General features: G+C 34.1%; 1 protein-coding gene across 2 annotated transcripts; it reads left to right on the top strand.

Moving 5' to 3' along the window:
• Window positions 1-1,086: 1,086 nt before the first annotated feature.
• NUDT12 (nudix hydrolase 12) lies at window positions 1,087-14,359 on the top strand. Of its 2 annotated transcripts, XM_054589996.1 has the most exons (7): window positions 1,087-1,126; window positions 3,183-3,394; window positions 3,934-4,520; window positions 6,579-6,746; window positions 7,776-7,889; window positions 10,811-11,010; window positions 11,971-14,359. In XM_054589996.1, the coding sequence occupies exons 2-7, from the start codon at window positions 3,189-3,191 to the stop codon at window positions 12,079-12,081; spliced, it is 1,386 nt and encodes a 461-aa protein (XP_054445971.1). In that variant the 5' UTR covers window positions 1,087-1,126; window positions 3,183-3,188; the 3' UTR covers window positions 12,082-14,359. The 2 variants fall into 2 exon arrangements, with proteins under 2 accessions (XP_054445971.1, XP_054445972.1); XM_054589997.1 differs by lacking the exon at window positions 1,087-1,126 and having other exon boundaries at window positions 3,311-3,425.
• Window positions 14,360-24,396: the final 10,037 nt, after the last annotated feature.

The raw sequence follows: 24,396 nt of genomic DNA on the forward strand, positions 1-24,396 counted from the left end.
GATAAAAACCCTTAAGAGGAAGGCCCCAGGGCATGCTCTTTCTCTCTCTTGGGCATACCTGACATTCCTTTTCCCTTTGTTCCCTCAAAGTATGTACCTTTACTTTTTCTCTCCTAAACTTCAGGGTCCCTCCTTTTGCCTCTGTAACTTGCTTCCTGAGTCCACACAGCCCAGCTGGCTCACTTCTTCCACAGCTCACTTCTTTTACCTCTGTGACTTTCTAAATAAAAATTTCACTTATGTATTTGAGTTTCTTGGCTCAGAATTCTTCTCTTAGCCAAACTTAAGGACCAAGGTCTAACATCTGGTGCTGTTTGCCATTAACATAACAACTAAAATCTGGGCATGAAGCAATGGTCAACCTTAAGAGACTCTTTGATTGTTACTGATTGCCCAAGAGACAATTTTAATAAAGAAAAAGTCTGAAAGTTAGAAGACTGCCAACACCTGTCTTTGTAACCCTGAACTCACTTAACTTCTGTAGGTTTTGGAGCAAGAAAGGGAAGGAACTAAAATAATAAAGAACAGCAACAATAATTGTGTTGCGGGTACTAGCTCTCAACTTAGCACTGTCCTAAGAGCTCTGCATGCGTTATCCTACTTAAACTTCACAACTCAGAAAAGTGTGAGCATTTTGTAGTACTTTCTAAAGAACTACTGAATGAGGTGGGCATCAACACCCTTTTTGGCACCCTTTTTTCACTTGAGGAGATTGAGGTTCAGAGGCCAACATCTTGTTTAATGTCATATTCTAGTTTTATTTGACATGAAAGAATGCTTTGGACACTCCACTGCATTGGACTTTGTTGGCTGGGTGCAACATACCGGAAAACTTGAAAGCCATTCCACAGGCCCAGAGGTTTTCATCTCCAGCAGCACACTCTACACATCTTGGTCTCCCTCGGAAGAATAACCAACCCTTCCCTCACCTCCAAGAAACCTGTCCTCCTAAGCAGTAACTCTTGCCCAGAATTTTCATGAATGCCTTCACACCCGCCCTCCCCAGGACCGCCCCCTCTCGCTTCACGCCCAGCCTTTGACCTTCAAACTACAACTCCCATGAAGTCGCGCGAGGATACCGATCCTCTACCGGAAGTTAGGAAGGCTCTATCCGGCGTCGGGAAGAGTAAGTGTCGGGTTGTCTCAGTCCCTCGACCACATCCCGATTTCCTCTATTCTGGTCGTGTTTTGCTTAGCAGCAGCGGCTACAGGGTAACAGGCCCTAGACTGGGGCCGTGGTCAGTCCTCAAGGCTCTTTCGTCTCTGCGCTGTCCCGCCTGACCCCGCTGGGTCGTGTGGCGCAACCTCGCGCTGGGACGCGGGAGCGGGAGCTGGGGCTCCGCGGCCTGGAGTAGCGGGAGAAGTCGCGGAACGCAGCCGATTCAGCGGCTGGTGGCACTTTAGCCTTTTAAGTGGGAAAAGGAAATGCGGCCTTGGGCGTGGTTTCATATTAAAAGAAGGAATTCACAGTAGTGGCAAGAAATTGAAATGTCTCAAGACATTTGACTGTGCTTGGGGGGGTGCTTGACTGCTTAAATGACCTTCCCGAGTGCCCAAGGAAGGGGGATTCGTTAAATAATGGTTGGTGACTTAAGTGCGAGAACCGCGTTTGAGATCTGCCGTGTCCCTATTGCGCACTGTACATGTAACCTTGGACAAGTCATGGGCCCCGAGTTAGACACATCAGTAAAAGTGGATGTTGGTTTGTATAAAAATCTAAGACCCTTGAACCCTAAGATTCTTTTAAATGATCTCAGAATAGTCCATGCTTCTCTTGGAAAGCAAGGGCAATGTTTAGGTTAACTGAATCACCCAATCCTGCCTTCAAATCCTTAGCCCCTGGAGGACCTGTCAATGAGAGATGAAAAAGTAAATTAGTCAGTAGCGCTGCATTTCAGACTTTGCGTAATTCTCTAGAGTGAGTAATGGTTCTATTTCTAGATGGATTTTATGCTGAGAAAGCTAACGGGGAAAGTACATTTTCCACTTTCTCCTGAAAACACATTATGCTCCTGCATCGCACTGGGGCTACTGAACGGTACTGTATTTCTGGAGAAACCATTTGGCGGTCACCAGGAGTGGCCTGTGGTGAGGATGAAGAAGTGAGCGTGACTTCAGAACATGAGGCAGTGAAATATCGCTTAAAGTAAATCTAACTAAAGGACCTGTATGATGAAATTTTATAGAAAATTTAAAGGAAAGACACCTTAGAAGGGAGTCTACATCAGTCAGTATATAGCAGTGCTTCAAAACAAAGTCCTGAAAAACTGTCTTTTATTATTCATAATATTTTTAAAGCATTTAAAACAGGAAACAGGAACCATTTCCACCAAAAATAGCTCAATTCTGCCCTACCACATTCAGTTCTTGTTTAAGCAACATGTATTAGGAGATATGAAATAATTATTTTATGTATTTTTTTCTTAATGAAACAATGGAGTGATAATGCAAAGTTAAGGGTTTAAAAAGTTTCTGTATTTCAAGGGTAAACAGTGACCAACAGAACAATGTCCAATAATAGATCAAAAATATATGGTCAATGATTTATGACAAAAATAATACTGCAGTGCAGTGGGACAAAGGTGGTAATTTCAAGAATGATGCCCAGTCATATGGATTACCCAATGAGATAAAAATGTATCTTGACCCTTACCTCACATTATGAACAAGAATAAATTTCAGATAGGTTGCAGAGATGAGCAAATAAAAGCAATAAATGGTTTTCACGGGAAACATAACTTGAATGATTTACTGTAAGATAATAATTTCTCTTTGGGCAGGGACCTCTTTCTGGTACCCAGGCACTCAAGATAATGCTACTTGTCATCTGCTAAAAACTTCTGCTTTCTATCTGCTTTAAACCTTCCTTCCATTGAAATCCCTCTGGTCTACTTCAGATTCCCACTTCACATTGTGAAGTTGTTACCTGGCTCCCTCTCCCAAGCATATGGCCCTCTCATCTGTGTTATCAGAGATCTGTATACATTATTTTATATATCCCTCATGTTGAATTATATTTAAAATTCTCAACTGATGACAGTGTTGAAGCGTATGCTTCACATTTTGAAGAGTATATTGTTTTAGAAACCGTAACTATTCTAATTATATCAGCACTCAGATAATGTTCAATCATTGATATAAAAAGCAATCACAAATGTTTTTTCTATTTTCCTTTTTTTAAGGAAGAAATGTCTTCGATAAACAGAAGTCCAAAACAAGAAATAATTTCCCAATTTCACTGTTCAGCTGCAGAAGGAGATATTGGCAGGTTAACAGTAATACTCAGTCATTCTCCATCTCTTCTCAATGCAACTTCTGAAAATGGCTGGACTGCTTTAATGTATGCTGCAAGGAATGGGCACCTGGATGTTGTCCAGTTTCTACTTGAGAAAGGGTAAACATTTTGGGCTGTACCACCTGAAGGAGTATGTAGTTTAATTTCTGAGTTACAACTTTTCTTTTAAATTTTTCTTGTAGCCACATTTATATCATTGAACTTGTAAATAATTCATTGACTAGTTCTGTTAACAAAATGTAGCATGATTTCTAATGAAAGCTTATAACTCTTTATTGAGGAATTAACTTTTCATACTTAATAACAAAGCAAATTTATGAGTTAATCTAATGGTCTCCCAAATAGAAAATGTAAATCTACCCACTGCGACTAACACAAATTCCTTGTAAAATGTTAATATCTTATAGCATGTATTGCTTTTTAATTTTATAATTTTCCAAAAATTTAAATATCTACTATCTCTAACTTTACATCATTTATGATTATTTCTTATAGCCTTCCCATTTGTAAATTATATATTAAAAGAAAAAAATCTATGTAATCATTGAATAGAGGTACTACAATATGTATCTGGAAATATTATAATAAACACTGGAGAAAATATTTATTTCCTATTAAATATTTCCTTTTATCTGTAGGTGTGACAGATCCATTGTCAATAAATCAAAGCAGACTGCCCTGGATATCGCTAAGTTTTGGGGTTACAAGCATATAGCTAACTTACTAGCTAATGCTAAAGGTCAGAAGAAGCCTTGGTTCCTACCCAATGAAGTAGAAGAATGTGAAAATTATTTTAGCAAGACACTACTGGACCGGAAAAGTGAAAAAAGAAATAATTCCGACTGGCTACTAGCTAAAGAAAGCCATCCAGCCACAGTTTATATCCTTTTCTCAGATTTAAATCCTTTGGTTACTCTAGGTGGCAACAAAGAAAGTTCCCAACAGCCAGAAGTCAGGCTTTGTCAGCTGAACTACACAGATATAAAGGATTATTTGGCTCAACCTGAAAAAATCACCTTGGTTTTCCTTGGAGTAGAACTTGAAATGAAAAAAGAGCCACTTAATTATGCTAGAGACGTCCCAAGAGAAGAAGATGGGTTGGTTGCGTGGTTTGCTCTAGGTATAGATCCTGTTGCCGCTGAAGAATTTAAGCAGAGACATGAAAATTGTTATTTTCTTCATCCTCCAATGCCAGCTCTTCTGCAATTGAAAGAAAGTGAAGCTGGTAAGAAGTGAACAGTCTATACTTGTGTCGCTAATAAACTGGTTTTTGGAACGGTATTGCAGTTGTAACCTGCAGTTCCTAGGGTGCGTGCTTTTTCCAGTAAGCAATGAAATTAAGCTCTACCTTCATTAGACACTTACATAAAGTTCTCACCCTAGGGGACTACTCTCCTGGGCAGTCACAGTCGTCTTAATCAGCCAAGATTAATTTCCCCACAATTAACCCTAATGTATGATAGTATCATTTGATTCTTCAGCAAATTATGATTGAGCACCTGCTGTTCATTAAGGCTGATGGCAAAGACTTTGTTTTGTTTTCTGTTGCTGGGTGTGCTAGTTCATGTGCAGCATAGTAAAAAACGGGGTTTCTGTCTAAATTCCATTTGAATGTTATAACCTGACCTATGTTTAAGAAAAAAAAAAAAAATTCTCACTCTGCTCTATAGATCCTGAATTATAGGTAATTAAATATGGAAGTCAGGAATCTTGTTGAGAGGTGATTAGAAATTACCATATCCCAGGTAAGGGAGTGCAGTGGCTGTGGAGGGAAAAAGAGTTGAGACGTTCTGAAGGTAGAACTGATAGGACTTGGTCAGTAAGTAGGCTGAGACTATTGTAAGTGAGAGGGAGGTGATAGTAACCTGGACTATCACCTGAATTAAAGTGATAATAGTAGAGCTGGAGGAAAGGGGATACATTCAATGTATGTTTTTGCGAGAAAATTGACAGTACTTGATGGGATGGGTATAGACCACATAATAATGAAGGAAAAGATCAGGAATGACTGTTAGGTTTGAACTTTAACAAACTTAAGATTTGGTAAATAGTGATACTAGTTTTGATAAAATAATATAGGGCGGTAAGTAGAGAAAAGGAAGCAGGACAGACTTGAAATAAGTAAATCAAGATTCTAGTTTTGGGCAGGCTAAGTTTTAGAGGATGTTAGAATCTGGAGAGAGGAGGGGAGAGGTCTAAACTACCCATACGGGATTCGTCAACACCAAGATGGTGTCTAAATCCCAGTAAACTACTGAAATTACTTAGAGAGTTGAGAGCAGGTAAGAAAGAGACTCTCGCAGTCATACCTGAATTGCTCTCAGTTTAGAGGTCAGGTAGAAGTAGAGAAACCATCAAATGTGATGTTGACAGTGTGGCCATAAGATAGGAGGAAAACAGGAGACATAAAAACCAGGAGAGCAAGAGTATTTTGGGGAAGTGCTGGTCAAACGTGTTAAATGTTGAGAATTTGAGTACAGTGAAGACAATTTCTTTTTTGTTTGTTTTGTTTTTTAATAAGGATCTTTGGATTTGGTAGTATGAAGGTGTTAATGAACTTAGCAAGAGAAGCATCAATGGAGTGGAAGGAACAGAAGCTAGATTATAATAGATGGAGGAGTTAATGGGAGGTGAGGAAAGGGTCACTTGTCATGTTCACCTTCCCTCAGGTGATGAGGAAGGGCCCTTAGAGACATGAATGGTGTAAATATAAATACGGTATCTTTTTTATACTCTGTGCAGTTTCCAGTAGTAAACAGGATGTATTCCACAGTGACATGGACCAGTAGTGGCTTAGTCACAAAGGTAGTGATGGGTTCCAGCAATTTCCTAGTAATATTGCTTTTTATAGTTCAAGTCCAAGTTAGGAACTGCCTTTGTAGTATATTTTTATACAACTCTCCATTACAAAGTCTCTATACATCAGAATTGTATATACCCAGAATTTCAGAATCACCTATAATAAAGTCTAAGCTAAATGTGTAAGATGGATATTAGTACATTTATCTTATATGAGAGTTATACTGTATTAGGTCAAATTATAGTTAAATCTAATTTTTGTTTGTCATATGTAGAATTAAATCTTTCACTTTGTATATATATCATAAAAATAAATACTAAACCCTTGATCACACAACTATCCAGGAGTATATGTCTTCAGTGTGACTTAAGATCATTTATATTGTTACAGTATGTCTTCACTATGACTTAAGAACTTTTTACTTATATATTCATTTGTTTACAATTTGTCACAAAATTAAAACTCTTTGTGTTTCTCCCGAAGGGGTCGTAGCTCAAGCAAGATCTGTTCTTGCCTGGCACAGTCGATATAAGTTCTGCCCAACCTGTGGAAGTGCAACTAAAATTGAAGAAGGAGGCTATAAAAGAGTATGCTTAAAAGACGGCTGTCCTAGCCTTCATGGTGTTCACAATACATCATATCCAAGAGTTGGTAAGCCCTTTATTTTACAATGAAATCTCAGCCATCTTAGGCAGTAAGACATTCTGGGAAGACAAGATTTTCAGTTGCAGTGGAGTTAACATTTTGTTAGGAGCATGTTTAAGTTAACCATTAAGACTAAAAATACTAAGTTACTACATACTGTCATGACTTTTAAGTAAAGGACATTGTATATAATTAGCCAGGGACAAAAAAAAAAAGAAAAAGCCCCAACAATTCAGTACCTGTTTGAGGCATCACCAAAGCAGTACAGCCTAGAGCTAGCTTCTCGTAACTGCTGGTATCTGCCTGTACTTTCTCTTCTTCTAATTGCTATTTCGAGTCTGCTATGGATTTGGAAATCTGATAACCCAGCTCTTTAAAACTGTTTGAAAAAAAAATAGACAGACTAAGCAACACCTGCAGAGGGTTCCTGGGAGTAAGTTAAGTGCATGGCTTATGACATCTGTTTTTACTGCTTGGGAGCCTTTTACATTTGATTTCTGGATCTCAGTCATGATATAGGGAGGATAATTCACTAGATTAGTGACTTCCAAAGAGATGAACTTTTATTTAATTTGTATGTATGTGTATTTTTTTAATGGCTTAAACTTGATCATAGAGCCACCTTAGCTTTGAAAAACATTTTGTTAAGGATTGGGGTGGAAGAGAGAGGGAAATTTACTGTAGTAAATTTGAATTTTCTCCATGCCATATGAGTAGATAGTATTATCTACTCACACATTTTTTTCCTGAAAAAAAAATACGAATATGTCTGGCATACCACAAATACACAATAAATATTGATGCTAAGATGAAAAGGAGGACAGAAATGATCTTTTAATTTACTGACAGTATTCTATAGAACTTCCTTGAAATACTGTCTTTAGGCAGAAAGAAACAATCTCTTGTAACTAAACAACAGTCTTGTTCTTATGGTAGATATACTTTATAATTATCCTAGACAGTGACTCTATATACAATGAGTCTGAATTACTTTTTCCTGTCATTCATATATATACATCTGATTTTTTTTAATAGATCCAGTAGTAATCATGCAAGTTATTCATCCTGATGGAACCAAATGTCTTTTAGGCAGACAGAAAAGATTTCCCCCAGGCATGTTTACTTGCCTTGCTGGATTTATTGAACCTGGTAAGCCTTTTTAAAATCATTTTTGTAATACTTTCCATTTAACATAAAATTTTCAAATAAAAATGTTAGCATTTGAGAAACAATCTTTGATAAATTATTATGTTATAAAACAGATATTTCTAAAATTTTCTGTGTATTTTAAATAATTGTTTTTACTAGTGGAATAATTTTGTATGTTTTAAAAATTCAGTATATGCTCTTGCATATGTTGCTTTTACCCAAGGCATCAGCCTGATTTACGCCTCACTTCCTCTGTACTAGACTCAACTGTCACCTTTTCAAATAGGCCTCTTCTGATAGCCCCTAATACATTAGTTAGCCCCATACTGTGCATTCACAATCCCTGTTATCCAGCCAGTTTTTTAGCTACGGTATTCATCACCACTTAACCTGGTATGTATGCATGTATCTGTGTATTTGTCTGTCTCTCTGTCTGCTCATACCAGAAAGGATGTTCCATAAAGGCAGGAACTTTGTTTTATTCATCAGTGCGTCCCAAACTCTTAGAGCAGTGTCTCTTACATAGTAGGAATTCAATAAATATTTGTGAAATAAATGAATGAATATATTTAATTAATACATGTTTAATGTCAATTTGCAATATTAATCTGCATTGCTAGATAATAATAGTAATAAACACATGTAGAGCCATGCTCTCCTCTGAAGGCTTTCCATATATTAAATCTTATGACCCTCAGCAATTTTATAGACTAGATGGGGCAATAAGGCACCAGGGCCAAATAAGTTTCCCAAAATCAAGCAGCTAGTAAGTAATAGGGCCGAAATTCAAACCTGGGTAGTTTGGCTGTGTCCATACTCTAGTAGCTCTATGCTGCCTCTAGTAGCTCTAGGTTTTTTTGGGTTTTTTACTGCCATCTTGCATTCCATTTATGAATATTCTGCAATTCATTTATCCATTTCACTGATGGTCATTAAGCTTGTTTCAAAGCTCTTGCTATTACAAACAACGCTGCCATCAATATTCTGGTATTACTCCTTATGCACATTTGCAGGAGTTTTCTTGAGTACATACCTGAGAGTAGAATGGCTAGATCATAGGATATGAGCATCTTAACCTTTTCTAGATATTGCCAAGTTGCTCTTTGAAGTGTCCCTGCCAACTTACATTCTGGCTAGCGGTACAGGAAATTTTCAGTTATTCCACATCTTCATCAAATTAGAATTTTCAGACTTTTTAATTTGCTGTTCTGATGGATATGAAATAGTATATCATTGTAGTTTTCACTTTTATTTTCATGCTAATGGAGTATCTTTTTCACATGTGTATTAGGCATCCAGTTTTCTTTGTCCCTGAATTTTACATGTTTATATTCTTTGCCTATTTTTGTTTTGGCCATTTGCCTTTTTTCTTATTGATTTTAGCCGTTTTTTAATATATATTATATGTTACTCTTTATTTAGTTATGGCCTTGAAAATATGCTAGCCTATGAATTATCTTTCCACTATGTTTTTTATGAACATAAGTTGTTAATATAGAAAATGTATTAATCTATTTGAAAAAGAAAGCTATATTTAAATAGCAAAGTATTTCTAAACTTCCAGATAAACTTAACTTCAAAACTATTCCCTGTATTCTAATTCTTAATTCCAACAAATCAAAATGTAAAGTACATTTATTGGCATCATTTTATTTTATGATATTTTATGAGTTAACAGTCATCCAGAGCAGTGATTTTCAACCTTTTTCACCTCATGGCACACATGAACTAATTATTAAAATTCTGTGGCGCACCAAAACTATATATTTTTTACAGATCTGACAAATAGGAATAATTTTTTTAATGAAAATGTTTTATTTCTTTTTTTTAAGATTTTATTTATTTATTTTTAGAGAGGGGAAGAGAGGAAGAAAGAGAGGGAGAAAAACGTCAATGTGTGATTGCATCTCACACACCCCCTGCTAGCGACCTGACCTGCAGCCCAGGGATGTGTCCTGACTGGGAATCAAACCAGCAACCCTTTGGTTTGCAGGCCAGCGCTCAGTCCACTGAGCAATACCAGCTAGGGGAAATAGGAATAATTTTAATTGATTTACAAAAATAATAATAATAATTACCTATCCTTTTGGCTCCAAAGTGACTTTTTTAAAAATCAAGTGCCTATACTTGTATATAAGGATTTTTGTTACCAAGGATTAACCAATCAGATACATCCTTATTATGCAACATGACCAATAAGATACAACTCTGTTAAATGACATATATTTATGGTTCAAGATAGAGCATTCACACTGGACAGCTATTGTTGTGTTGGCTGTTGTCATTTTTTTTTATATGACAGTCTAAGGGAAAAGAGATTGGTGCCCCTTACTAAAAGGGTATTGCATACATTTTAAAAATTCTTGTGGCACATCTGTTGCAAATCGCTGATCTAGAGGAAAATAATCATTTAGAAAGAAAAACACTTGAGTTTTATTTAATGTTGTTTTTAAACTTTTAGAGTTATGTGTTTTCTAACTATTTTAGAAAGAGTTATCTGCAATAATTGGCAACATAAGAAAAAAAAGAGTTTGAAGATTTTAGTGAAGAAAAGACTAGCCACTTATAAAAATCATGTAATGGTAACATAACTACTTAGTGATAAAATAAATGAAATACTAAAGTGTTTACATACTGCTTAACCAATAGTAGATGCTAGATAGTTGTAGATGTTATTCTTTAAATGTAAATAAAAACTGAGGCCTTTAAGAAATAAAGAGAATATTGGTGTTTTGATTCTGCATGCAGTCATACACTTTAAAAAATAAAGTATTCTTGAATTCCAATCCAGTTTTAGCCTGTTTTCTAATTCTTTGAATTGGGTTCTGTCCAAAGTGATTTCCAAATGTTTGAACTGTTCAGAGCACAATATGTCCAGGGCATGTTCATCAACTGCTTGTTCTTTTGCCCCATTTGATTAGGGGAGACAATAGAAGATGCTGTTCGGAGAGAAGTAGAAGAGGAAAGTGGAGTCAAAGTTGGCCATGTTCAGTATGTCTCTTGTCAGCCATGGCCAATGCCCTCCTCCTTAATGATCGGTTGCTTAGCTGTGGCAGTGTCTACAGAAATTAAAGTTGACAAGAATGAAATAGAGGACGCCCGCTGGTTCACTAGAGAACAGGTAAAGTTCAATTTAATTTCCTTCTTCTATTGATTGTTCTCTGACTGTATCAGTATAGGCATGCAGCAAGGATACTTGCTTTCAACAAGTTGAACGAATGGCTATGGCTTTCTCATCATGCATGGATTACAGTGTAATTGATGTGTCCTATGTTAATTCATTCTGCGAGATTCTTCTAGTAATGATGATTCTGTTCCATTTTCCAATTTCAAATGCCATTCCTTCAAAGTAATGACCCCTTTCAATGGACTTAAAATAGGTAATCATTATTTCAGAGATGAGAAACAGGAATGGTATTTTTAAACATTATATATTTAGTTTATAACTTTAAAACAGTTATCTCTTTAAAAATATCAGTAAAAATGCTTAAAATTTGTGAAAAGTTCTTGTTTAAAATATACTGAGGAGGAGAAGAATGACAAAACTGTATAATGAAAATACACTCACAAGAAGTTTTTAAAACATCATTTTATAACGAGAATTAAATTACACATGTATGCTTTGCATGACCCAAAGTATTTGTGTAGAAAACAAATGGATAGTCTACATTACTGAAGACCTGAAGTCCTTTCTGACTTTGTCTAAATAAAATTAATTTTATTTTATGCTCAACCTTTAAAAGTAGAGATAAGATTTTTTTCAAAATTTTATAAAATGGAACCTGTCCCAAAAGTTGGCATCACTTTGAAAATAAGTATGGAGCATATGTTTTGCTTTTTCATGACCTTATTTTCATAAGGGCATATGCATTATTCAAATATTTTAAAAATTAAATTACTAACTCATTGAAGCAACTAAAGATCTGTACTGAATGTTGCATGTTGAATATGGATGTTATCACTTTCTACTGTTGTTAACTATAAAAGTCATCAAACTTTAATTGAATTGTATAAGCATAGAAATAGTATTTAAGTGTGACAGTGTTGAAATCCTAATACATTTTATTATGGTGTATTTTAGGTTGTGGATGTTCTGACGAAAGGGAAGCAACAAGCATTCTTTGTGCCACCAAGCCGAGCTATTGCACATCAATTAATTAAACACTGGATTGGAATGAACCCCAATCTCTAAATGAAATCACTAGACTTTGACTACTAATTGATTTCTATTACCACTTATTCCTCAAGTGAGATTAGAAATGTTCAGTGCCCTTTAGGATATCACAACACAAAATATCACATTGGGTTTTTGAAATATTTCAAAGTGTATTTTTCATCTTAACAACAGAATTCTTATTTTTATAAATTACAACATTGCCTCAGATTTTGTTAAATCTGGATCAGCATTCCATGACCATTTTATTTGGTTGTGCTCCACAATTTTACTTCACAAAACCGTGTTTCTAGGAAAAGAAATCATGTTGTAAAGAAGTATGTTCTAAAAATGTAAGTACACCTAAATTCTGGCACCTCTTGTAAACATTAGGCCAGTCATTAAAGACCTATCACTGAAATTAAACATATTTACAAGTAATTCTCCTCAAAGATCAGATATTAAATGTCATATACAGGCTCTGGCAGAAGTAACGCCGGCTTGAGTGTGGTTGGTAGGGTATGTGAATGTCTCTCATGAGTCAGCAATTTAAACACTTCACCTAAAATGTAATATGGTATGCTGGAGTGTGGTATTGTTATGTGACAGAATTACATGCTTATGATTTTGTAATAAAGAAGGGGCATTATTTGTGCCGGACCCTGTGTATTTCCATAGTTAATAAAAACACTGGCTTTATATCACATCTTTTTTGAGAAATGAAACAAGATAATTTTAATGAATTTTGAGCTTCAGTTTTTAGTCTTTTCATTACCATAAGTGTCTTTCAGTTGTCAGTAACTGATTTTTGCTCATCTTCTCATTGTAATTCACATTTTTCTCCTGGTTTCATTGTTCTAGCAGTGCTGCAGTTACAGTGTTGCTACTAGTCTATTTTCATCAATTAAGAATTTTCTATTTTGACAAATCTACAGAATAAGTGAGAACATACTATTGTGTCTGGGGCCTCCTCCTTAAACCTAAAATTAATTAATCTTTTTCTGTTAGATCTACTCAAAGTCTTAAGACAAATCAGGATTCTCTTACTTTTTCACTGAAATTAAACATATTTGAAAGGAATTCTTCTCAAAGGTCAGATGTTATATAAATCACAGACAGACTTACATATTTAAAAAAACAAACTGGCTTTATTGTCATTTTATGATAAGGCATGTATCTGCATTAGCAAAAAATTATGTAATCATTACTAATAACGTCTATTAAGCTCAAATATAATATTTTGATTTTGGTGTTAAAGCAACACATTCTAAGAAGCCTTTATAAAGTAAGTATATCTTAGAAAGGAATCTGAGATTCTAGAGAAAGTAAATTGTAGTTCACAGTTTTGCAACATAGAATTGTCATATTTTACAAGGCTGGTCTGAAATTATTTTAAAAGGTAACATTTAAATATATAAATTTATATAATTTAGCTGTTTACTGTAGTACGTTAGAACAGGAAGAGACGTAAAGGATAATATATATAGTTCATTGCCCTTCTTTTATAGCTAAGGTAAAGGAAATCCTGCAGGTGAATTTAATTAATTTATTTCATTAAAGGTGAATTAATTAATTGATGAAAGTCACACAATTACAAATGACAACTTTAATACAACTTATTGTATTTACAATTAAGTAACTTAATTACATGTTTATACTGTGTAACCCAGTGCAGCATTGTTCCTCTAATCAAAAGTGGAAACTATTACTAAAAGTATATATAGGATAAATCAAAATAACAGATGATAAGAATAAATTCAATTTACCAAATACTGTTAATTAAAATTTTAGATACTAAAATTTATTTAACTCAAATAAGATGATTTCATTAGGTAAAACTTTGTTTTATTAATAAACAATGATTTTCTTAGTAATTGATGAAGGCTTATTGATATCGGATCTTTAAACAAAATTAAGATTTACACAGGACATTTTGATACATAATAAAATTTGAACTACATAGGTATATTGAAAATGTGCCTTGATTATTAGAAAGTAGAATGACTTAAAGTTCAGTTTTATTTCAAATGTACTTTTAATACTTACAGATTGTAAGATTACATCAAAAGTTTTAGGATAGCAAAGTAAAATACAAAATATCAACAAAGAAGTTATAAATTTAGTTTTTGGTATTTAATTCTGTACTCAGGGAAAATCAGTATCTAAGTCAATTATTGTTTTAGTAATCATTCTTAGATTGTTAACCTCTGAGAGGTGAGTAGCTACATGTAAGTTCAAGAAATGGCCAAGAAAGGATAGAGGCTCAAGTGTCATCAATGTACTCTAATGGAAATAAAGGTAACAATACATTTAAAAATTTGTCTATTCCCTGTTTTGTGTGTTATGTGTGCTTTTTAATGTTTTGATAAATGTCTTCTGAAAAAATGGGAAAAGCTAAATTTCAGTCATTGTCTCCTATTTAGAATTAATGATGTATAAACAAAAAATACAAATGCCTTTTTAAAAGTTGTCATATTAGAATATTTAAATTTGTGCTTAAATCTTTCTAATTTTATAGTTTTGGGCCATAAATATGTATGCATGTCCATACATACACACACACCCCCACATATACATATATGTCATAATTTATCTTCACATTTATATATCTCATGTCTATTTTTATTACTTGTCTAATATTACCAGTTTTTACATTTTCAATTTCGTATTTTTTTACTGCTTATGAAAGGACTAGAAGAACTAAAAGCCTATGTATTTAGTTGAAAAAATAATTGAATGAGTCTTTTGAAGTTCAGGTAAGAGATGTGAATAAAGACAGAAAAAAATGGAACAACCGAGGTGAGACCATGAGATGAAAGGAGAAATTGTAAATTTGTTAAAAAACTCAACTAAATCTCATATGACAACAGTAGACAGAACTGATCCTAGAACTGTGTTGCTAATGTGTTTATAGCAAAACATTAGGTGAAAATGTTCTATAAAACCAATTCATTAATTATTGAGAATAAAATTTCCACAATGGAAATGTATTAGGGATGAGAACCAGTTATTAGGTTCTAAAAATTATACATATATATATAATATATAATAATATATATTTTATATAATGTATAAGATATGTAAGATATATAATATATATTAATGTAATATACATATATATGTGTGTGTGTGTGTGTGTGAGGTGGGAACAATGGAAGTTGAGTGAAATTTATGTGTGTGCCACACTTAAAAGGGCCAGTTTTCTCTAGTAGAAAAGATCTAGGGACATATAATTCAAAATGCAAAATTAAGAGCATCTGTCTACAAGTGTAAAAGATCTAGGTCTTGAGGCACTTAGAAAGGGGTTGGAAAAGGAGGGCAGGAGAGTTTGACTTCAGTGCAGCTGGAGGAGGGTGCTCAATCAGGGAGCCAAATGCTTAGGAGCTTTAACACCACACTGGTAGATGAGAGACAGACACGTGGTACATTTTGAGGACTCCTATTTTTAAGAGACGGGTAATGTTGCCAAGAGCCTGCATCTTCAAAGAGTTTCATTGGTCAGGAGAGAACTGGAAAGGAATTGTTTGTGAAAATAAATTCAATGCTGAAAATGATTTTTCTATACTACCTCTTTTCCTTTTCCTTCCTGGGACACTCAGAATTCAGAATAACTTTTGAAAAAGGAAGTGTGGTTTATTATCATATGCAATAGATTTCCAAATAATTACATTTATTTTCCCAAAGTAGAAATAGTCAAAAGAAATTTATTCAAGTAATAAAGATTGCATGGGGGAAAAATGGGTAATCAGAAGCCTCAATTTTTTTATTGTTCAAGAAATAATTTTTCAACTATAAAATGAACATTTGGACATGTTAATTGGGCTAACAGGCAAGTTCTTCATTCTATTTTCACTAAAAGATATGCACATATATTGTACTCCGGTGGAAGTAGCACTTTTAACTTTCCTTTATTCCCTGAAGAATACTACATTTCTTTTACTGCTAAGCAGACAATGCCATAGCATTGGACAATGAATACTTCTCTTTTTCACAATTCCCATTATGATGATGCTCTACAGAATAGTGGGAGTGGCAGTGAAATTTTAAAACAGATACTAAGTTGAAAAAGAAACCTTTCTACTAGAGGAAGCATTTTTCTTTCTCACTAAAAGTCTAATAACAGACAAACTACAGCATAAAGAATGAAAAAATGCTTTCCATTCCTGGGCTCATGGGAGCTATGCCACACCATCTTCTTGTCTCACCCTTGATGGATTAAGAACATTCTTCTAATCACTTAACTTGTGAGGTAGTTTCATTTTTAGTAACATGGGAGTTCCACCCAGGAGTAGAAATTGAAAATGGTACTTATATCTATTTTAGAACACAGTAGAAAACTGATCAAGTCCAAAGTTTATTTTTGTTTACTTTTTATTCAGCCCATTTTACTCTAGCCTGAAACTGCACTCTATTGGAGCAGTGTGATGTTTGAACATCTCAGTAAAATTCCTTACAAATATTTATTACTGCTCTCAGATAGCAGTAAGTTGAAGTCATCTCTATCACTTGGGATAAAAACAATTTAAAATGCCATTGATCCAACAGCCTTGCTGCTGAGAGTTACTTTGCTTTTGTTGCTGGATTTACTTGTGCTATGAAACAAGTTTGAATACTCCAGCGCCAAATGGTTTGTAGGATTTGGAAGTCCAAATAAGATGCCATAGCAATGGGCGCAAAACCAAACCTCAGGGGCTGTGATGGACCTGACCATCTGCTCTGCATCTCAGTGAGGGCTTCAGTAGGATTGCAGCTGTGAGTGAGTGGGAAGCCAGTAGAACTTTGTGTTTTCTGGGAGACACTGTTAAGGAGGAAAGGAGAAAAGATGTCATTGGTTCTAATAAATTGTAAATTTAATTTAAATTCCGATTTGTGAACTTGGTAAAAGTTACTTTTTGCTTGTTCTTTCCAATATATTTCTAAGAACTAATAGATCTCTATTTCCAACAAGCTCCTAAGAAAATGGAACTTTTTGGTTAGCTTACTCTCAATATTAATACTGTCTGCACAGAACGCTTTATAGAATGTTAAGGAGAGAGAGAAATATCATTGACCAGTTGCCGCCAGTACACGCCCCCAACATCAGACCTGCAGCCTTTATGGGCACAGGGCGTGCTCCAACCAACTGACAAGAAACAACCAGCCAGGGCTCTCTTAATATGCTTCAGAAAGACCCCTCTGTGGACAAAGGATAAAGTCCAATTTCCTTAGCATAGCAATTTACCCCTGCAGTTAAAGTCTCATCACTTCTCTTTCTTCCAACCCCTTATATTTGTGTGGCAAAAAGCTACAAACCTAAATTTTTATTATGCATTAATAAACTTTAATTAAGGATTATCTAGATAATTATGACCAATATCATATGCTACTAGTTTAAATGGAAATGTTTCATTTATTTTCTAAACTATATTTATTTACATTTCTCACAGTATTTCAAAAATTCTAGCTCAGAGCTTATTTATCCCTGTTTTATAAATAAGCACATTGAGTCTAAAAAGTCAAGTGACTTCTCCAAGACCAACATAGGATATGGAAATAGGACTCAAATTTAAATCTCTCTAATGAAAGTCTAGAATCCCCACCATACCTTGCACCATACTGCTTCTGCCCCTGTATCTACCACTCAGATAGCTGATGAAGAGTCAAACTAGATTATTTAAGTTTTCATTCTGGTTTGGGTTTCTTTCTCTATCTGCACCATGTGAACATCATAGCTGTGTATCATGAATGCCTCTATCCAAGCTCCTAAACCACAAGAGCATCACTGTGCACTAAAAGTGGATTTGAAAATAAACAGACTTTAGTGATGGTTAAGACAGATAATAATAGACTGATTAAAGGATGGTGGACCATTCCTGACACTGCATAAGATTAAATATAGTAATCAGATTTTGGATTTAGTCAACCCAGGTAAATCCAAAGTAGAACAAGACAAGGTCCTCAAATCATTTTCTTCCTTTCAAAACACGTATTTGCATTTAATTCATAGAGCTGAGGACTGTATGAAGGCTTCACCCAGGTGAGCTGATTATATTTTCTTTTTTTTTACTTTTTCTATGCTGTTTTGATTGAAATATTCTCTATTTTAATCTCTGTTGTCCTAAGTTAGTTGCTTAGCAAAGGATAATAGCAAAGGGGAAATTATTTGAATGTTATACATGAGGACAATTTAACAATGTATTTCTTTTACAGTTATAGAAAATCCAGCAGCTGTTTGTAACTTGCTCTGTTTTCAGAGAGGATAGTTATATCCAAAAATATTCTCAATAGTCAATGTGTTTAGGCCTCTTTTATTTGGGCTAAGAAAGACATCATATGCACATTTGAATAGCCACCAACCATATCCTATTTGGTTATGTGAAATAGTGCATTTGGAAAGCAAGGAAAATAAAATTGACAAGTAAGGCTTCTAAGCATAATTGAAATTCATTCTGAATTTAGGCAGGGTCAGTTTCATCTCAAGGCAGTAATCTTTGTTTTGAGTTCCTATATTCTGCTTTGTTTTCATTGCAGCATTAAATTTACTGCCAAATGTAAATTTGATTTTAATAAATCACCAAATGATTTTCTCATCTGGTTTAGTTAGTAGGACTTCCCTTCATTAATTTTACTTCAATTTTTACTTACATAAATGTTTTAGTTAATTTTTGAAATATATTAATTACCTAAAACATTGTGATCTGATCTCAAGAAAGAACACATTACAGATTACTTTTTTTTATAACGATAACTGCAATTGCTCTGAGATTTAAACAAATTTAATAGACAAATATCCTGGCTAATTGTTATTGTGTAAGTAATCCCAATTCAAACTTTTCAGAATGATGTGTTTGCAGTTTTACTGTCAGTTTGTCTTTGATTTTGATGGCTATATATACTTGCAATCATATTCCTCTCACAATTTGGAATTTAGACAGTTCTTCTTACCTTCCTCATTCTCACTCAGAATTTAAATAATAATTTGTTTTAAATCTCCCTTTTCTTCTTCCAGAATTTAAACATTACGGTTTTTATTTTTTTAATTCCAGTGTCAGAATACCTTAATGTTGAATAACTATCCTCAAATTATTTGGAAAGAAAACTGGATTAAATTGTCCACTTATTTTTTGAGACAGTGTCTCTATTGCTAACAATTCACATTTTTAAAAAAAATTATAGGAAGTTACTTAACTTCTCAAACATCTATAGTAAACAAAGCTAGGTGAGGAAATTACAATCAGCATGCTCATAAAATGGTCTTGGTGTCTTCTCTTCAGGAGGAAAAAATCATCCAATAACTAAATTTTCAAATAGTTCTTTAAAATGACATAACAGGAATTTAAATGTGATGGGTCAAATTCTCGACTCTCTCATCAGCTATGAAGCCCCTTTCAGAGGCTGGTTCCAGATTATTTTTGAAAAGGAGTAAAAATTCTGAATATGATCTGACTTGTGAAGGTAAACACTAATTATACAATATGAACTGATATGTTGTTCTTATCTCATGGGACTGCTCAGACTTCAATTTGAAAGAAGGGATGGAATGTTAGCACTATTTGCCCAAAAGAAATTCAGTCTTAAAGAAATTAAATCAACCTGGAAGATTAATAATAAGCATAATTATCATTGGCCAGACTGCAATTTATACACTTTTTTATGATAATGGGCAAAAATACAGCACAGTCAGTAGTTCAAGTTCTGTAAAAGTAAGATCAGAAAATATCAAGCATCGAACAACTTAAAATAAATGCTATTTTATTTCTTTCAAAACCATAAATTAGTTTGGATTAAGCTACAAAAATTTATTTAGTGAAGAAGGAAAGAATTATAGAAAATATTTTAAAATGATGATTTCTAAATTGTTGGAAATATCTCCTCTACATCTCTTCATTGAAGCTTCTTTGAGGTCCTTATATCTTATTTACATTAATATCCTTATCAAATTATTTTTTCAGAGGTAACAGTAATTTCAAGGTAATTCGAGTTCTCTTAAATTACGAATTTTAAACAAGTAATGAGGTTTAACATTGCCCAAAGTACACTAAAAATTGCTAAAAATAAAATTAGTTGTCTCTTACTAAATAGCAGATGATAACATTTCCACAGAAACATTTGAAAGAACATGTGTATTGCTTTCTTCTGAATGACTTGAAGTAAATTTAACCTACAGCCATTTTTTAGGGTACTATGAGAAAAACACAGTTTTTTGCTAAGGCAGTAAGAACAGAGATTTTGAGTTTGCTTTAAATACTGACTTGAGATTTTTCTTACTCTCATTAGAATTTGGCAATGTGGTTGTGCATCAGGTTTGGTTTGTTTGCATTGGTTTGTTTGTTTTTGTTCTCGACTGGAAAGGAATGAAGATGTTTTGCTATGCACAATCAAAAACTCTGATGTCAGCAAAATTGACGAGATATGCCCCTGGTGAATAAAACTGTCTCACTAAAAGAATCAGAGGGATTTCATATTTTGCAGGAATTACACACAGAGATTTCTGTATGAAGATTAAGACGCAGCATGTTCAAATTCTACTTCGGACTGAGATATAAGGTTGAATGTTTCAAAATTAAGAGGATATCATTTAAACCCATCAAGAGATGGTAATTCAGCAATTAAGCTTTCAAAGAAGGATAGCTCTTCTGCAATATAGTCATTGGAATAGAATGCCTCTACTTTAATAAGCAAAGAAAGGAGACAGCATTTCTCTTTAGAAAACTCAAAGGCATTCTTCATTTAATTAATAGGTAGTGAAAGTCTTGGGCAGAAGAGTAGTTCCTGAGGTCCTTTCAATGAGCCTTTTGTATCTATTTGTTGGCTTGGGGTTTTTTTTGCTAACTTTCACAAGCTAATTAATGACATATTTAAATACACATACGTGCTCTCTTTTGTCTCTTTATCTTAATGAAATACACCATTTTAGTAAACTTTATTATTTGAAATATGTGTGTTGAAATGAAGCCGTCACTTCTTGTCTTGTTGAAAACAGTGTAACTAGCCAAAGAGAAATAATGTAAAGTGGGAGTTGAGTGAATAGAAATGGGTTTTTCAAGATAAATCCTGAAAGTCCATGTGCTGGTCAAGGTCAGAGTAGGAGAAAACCATAATTACAGATTTATCAGACATAGCAATTGAAAAAAATTTAGAATAGCCAGGGTCCTAATCATAGTTGAGTAAGGCGATTTCTCTTCATATACTGATACTTAATTCATGTCTCATACTGCATTGTGGGATTAACTAAACTTGCACTCTTAATAGTCCTTCTGAAGCCAAAGAGGACATTAAGGAAAGCAAAATACATTTCTTCAGGATTTTCTAATCTAATAATGTCATGATAATAACACATAGAGTATAACTGCACCTTCTAAAGTCAGTGACACATACTCTGCTGATATGCGAAATGATTTTAGGTGATGCAGATGAAGATATTTTTATTATTTTTAATGATTTATTTGTTTTTGTTTTAAATGTGTATTAGCTACAATCCAAAATTATACGTTATTCTCTAATATGAAGCTAAAGTAAAAAAATGTAATGAATCAAAAAACTGTTAAGCAAATAACAGTACAGCTATTTCATGAGAGTAGTAAAACAAAAGTAGTACGCAAATGACTGATGTTGGGAAGCAATAGTACAAGTTGTATTCATTCATTCATTCATCCAACAAATGTTTATTAACTAGTATATTCTTCCACATATGTGAAACAGGAACATATCAAAAGTATAAGACAGACATAATCTTTGCCCTTGTGGATCCTGCATTTTGGCCCACATCTCTAGTGGTTCCTCAGAAGACTAGGATAATCTGAGGCTGTCTACACTGGGGTGTTTTGTCTACTTTTGCTAGACCCAAAAGTAAATTTGCTATGCAGTTCTATTGGCTCAAGTCAGGTTAACCATAGAGCAGGCAGGGGTCTGGTTTAATCCCAGGAAGACAGTCTCACTAGGGGTGCGTCATAAAGAACCATGCCCTGTAAATACTGGAGCTCACAGAAGATGATGGATGCACTATAATGAATAGGAAGATCAAAGTTTAGGTGTGACATTCAACCTGCCAAATATTCTCCTTCTGAGCACTTCCACTACACTGTAATCCTTCAGGTACTTGCCAACCATTTTAGCTCTTACAGGCAAAGTCAAACCCAAAATATAAGACCACTTTGATAAGTCAAATGTGAACAGAAGGTAGACAAGCAATGAAAAATACAACATATCTTCTTACTCTAGTGGCCCTAGGTCCTAGCCTACTAATCTGACTTGCTAAATTTTTATCACAAATTATGTTTAGTGCAGATGAAAGAAGGATATTGAGAAGCTAACACCTAAGATTGATATAGGACAGAATTTGGTTAGAGCCTCTTTACACAGGGCTAAGAAAATATAAAAAGTGGTCTCTCAAGGAGTTTTCCTAGAAGTCTTTTAATACAGAAAGAAAGAGAATCTGTGCCTAAGCCAAAAAATGAGAACAAAAAATAAAAAATGTAACCCTTAGTGTGTACCATCTGGAAGAGGAGGAATATGACATGAAGTGAAACTGAATTCATTGCAAGTTCCCTCAAGACTATCCTAGCCTAAAATCTTGAGGCTCTTAAAGATTTTCTGAAAGGAAACCATTCCACCCATTCAATTATATCTGCTTCAACAGTGCTTCTAAAATCAGAATCACTTGGTGTGGACATAAAGGGATTGGAGGGTGGGTGCCTATTAAAAATGCACATTCCTGGGCCGCACTTCAGTATCTGAATCTCTAAAGTGAGGCCCAAAATCACATTTTTAACAAGATGCTCAGTGATTTGTAAGCACTCTCAAGTTGGAATATTCCTATGCTAAACTATAAATTCCTTTAAGTTTGCATTATATTTACATTTTTACATTAAGTCCAGCTCAGAATCTTGACCCTGTAGCAAGCACAGAGTGCCAAGTTCTTAAGGCTACCTCTGAGGGAAGTGTCCTGGGGTTTCCAGTTGCAATTTTGCTCCCTTCACTTGAATCATTCTATAAGAAAGTGAAAGAGGAAAGGAAGAGTTTCTGAAGCATGTCAGGAAGAGCATCTACATTTAATACAGTAAAGCAATAAAAACCTTCCAAAAATCTTCAATAAAAATAAGTTCCTCATTTTCAGAGGCTTGCCGGGGTGGAGATAAAAGTGAAGCAGTATCTCAACTCTGTTTCCTCTGATGAGAAATGAGGGAGTTGAGTAGATGACCTCACACCTATCTACCTGTCAAACAAAGTGTAGACACTTTTGGAAGTGTAAGAGATTTTCAATTTTAGTTCATTCTTCCTTTACTGATATTAGTTAATCTATCAAACTTTATTAAAATACTAAATTCAAGTTTCTTCTGGTTTACTAATATAAATTTTTATCTAGCTTTTAAAACATTAATAATAATAAATTCCATACTGCACAATGTTCTTTTCTATCTGCATTTTCTTTATGCAGATTCTGATTTACCTTGTATAGGGTGGGCTTCTTGTTCTTCAAGGATTAACCTTATCCACTAAGTCATGTTTGATCCATTATGGGTCAAATAGTGTGATGACATTCCAACAAAGCTCATGTTTAAAAGGTAATTATTTTTATATTAAAGTACTCATTTATTTTTCTGAACTTAACACCTTAGCAGATTTATGCTCCAGTAATGACCAAGAGTCTCTTTTGCAGACGGACATAAATATTCCCTGCAAGAGGGACATGAATATTCCCTGCAAGCTTCAACAACCCACCCATTTTATGTTCAGGGAGAAGAAAAGTCGTTTCCAATGCACATGAGATTTGGATATTTCTGTTTTATAATTTTAAGCTAATAAATTATGATACTGTGCCCATATGAAATTATGTAAATATAGATATACAAACTGTCGTCAACATTTTCAACAGAGGGAAGGAAGGAAAGTTGTGAAGAATAGCTTGCAATAGCTCAAATGATCTTAACTAAAGCTGTTTTGTTTCCAGACTGGGAAATTATCAAGAATTACTGCCCAACAACTACGTTTGTTAAGTTTTATCCTTGCCAGCTCCCTAGTGCAAGTCTGAAGTGATATATTGGCATTATTGAAACAGTTGTTTTTCAATATAACTCATCTTATGCATACTTTAAAAAAACATTTAAAGGCAAAAGAATGTAGTTTAAAATACATGTTATTCAAAATCAGGGGTAACAATAGATAAGTTTATACACTTAAAACATGCTTGCAAAAGTAAATAGAAATTTTAGAATTTTTTTGCTTTTGAATATTTTTAAGCTTTTCATAATTTAAGTGTATAAATTTCTTCTATATATTTAGTGCAGAGAACATAGGCTTTGTGTTAAAATTTTTTTAAAAAATGAAGTTAGGAAAAATAAAGTTGATTTCAAATTCTACAGAAAACTGGAACCA

Source organism: Pteronotus mesoamericanus, unplaced genomic scaffold (genome assembly GCF_021234165.1).
Source record: "Pteronotus mesoamericanus isolate MK-2021 breed Mesoamerican mustached bat unplaced genomic scaffold, CSHL_Meso_final scaffold_167, whole genome shotgun sequence".
In the NCBI taxonomy this organism is placed as follows: Eukaryota; Metazoa; Chordata; class Mammalia; order Chiroptera; family Mormoopidae; genus Pteronotus; species Pteronotus mesoamericanus.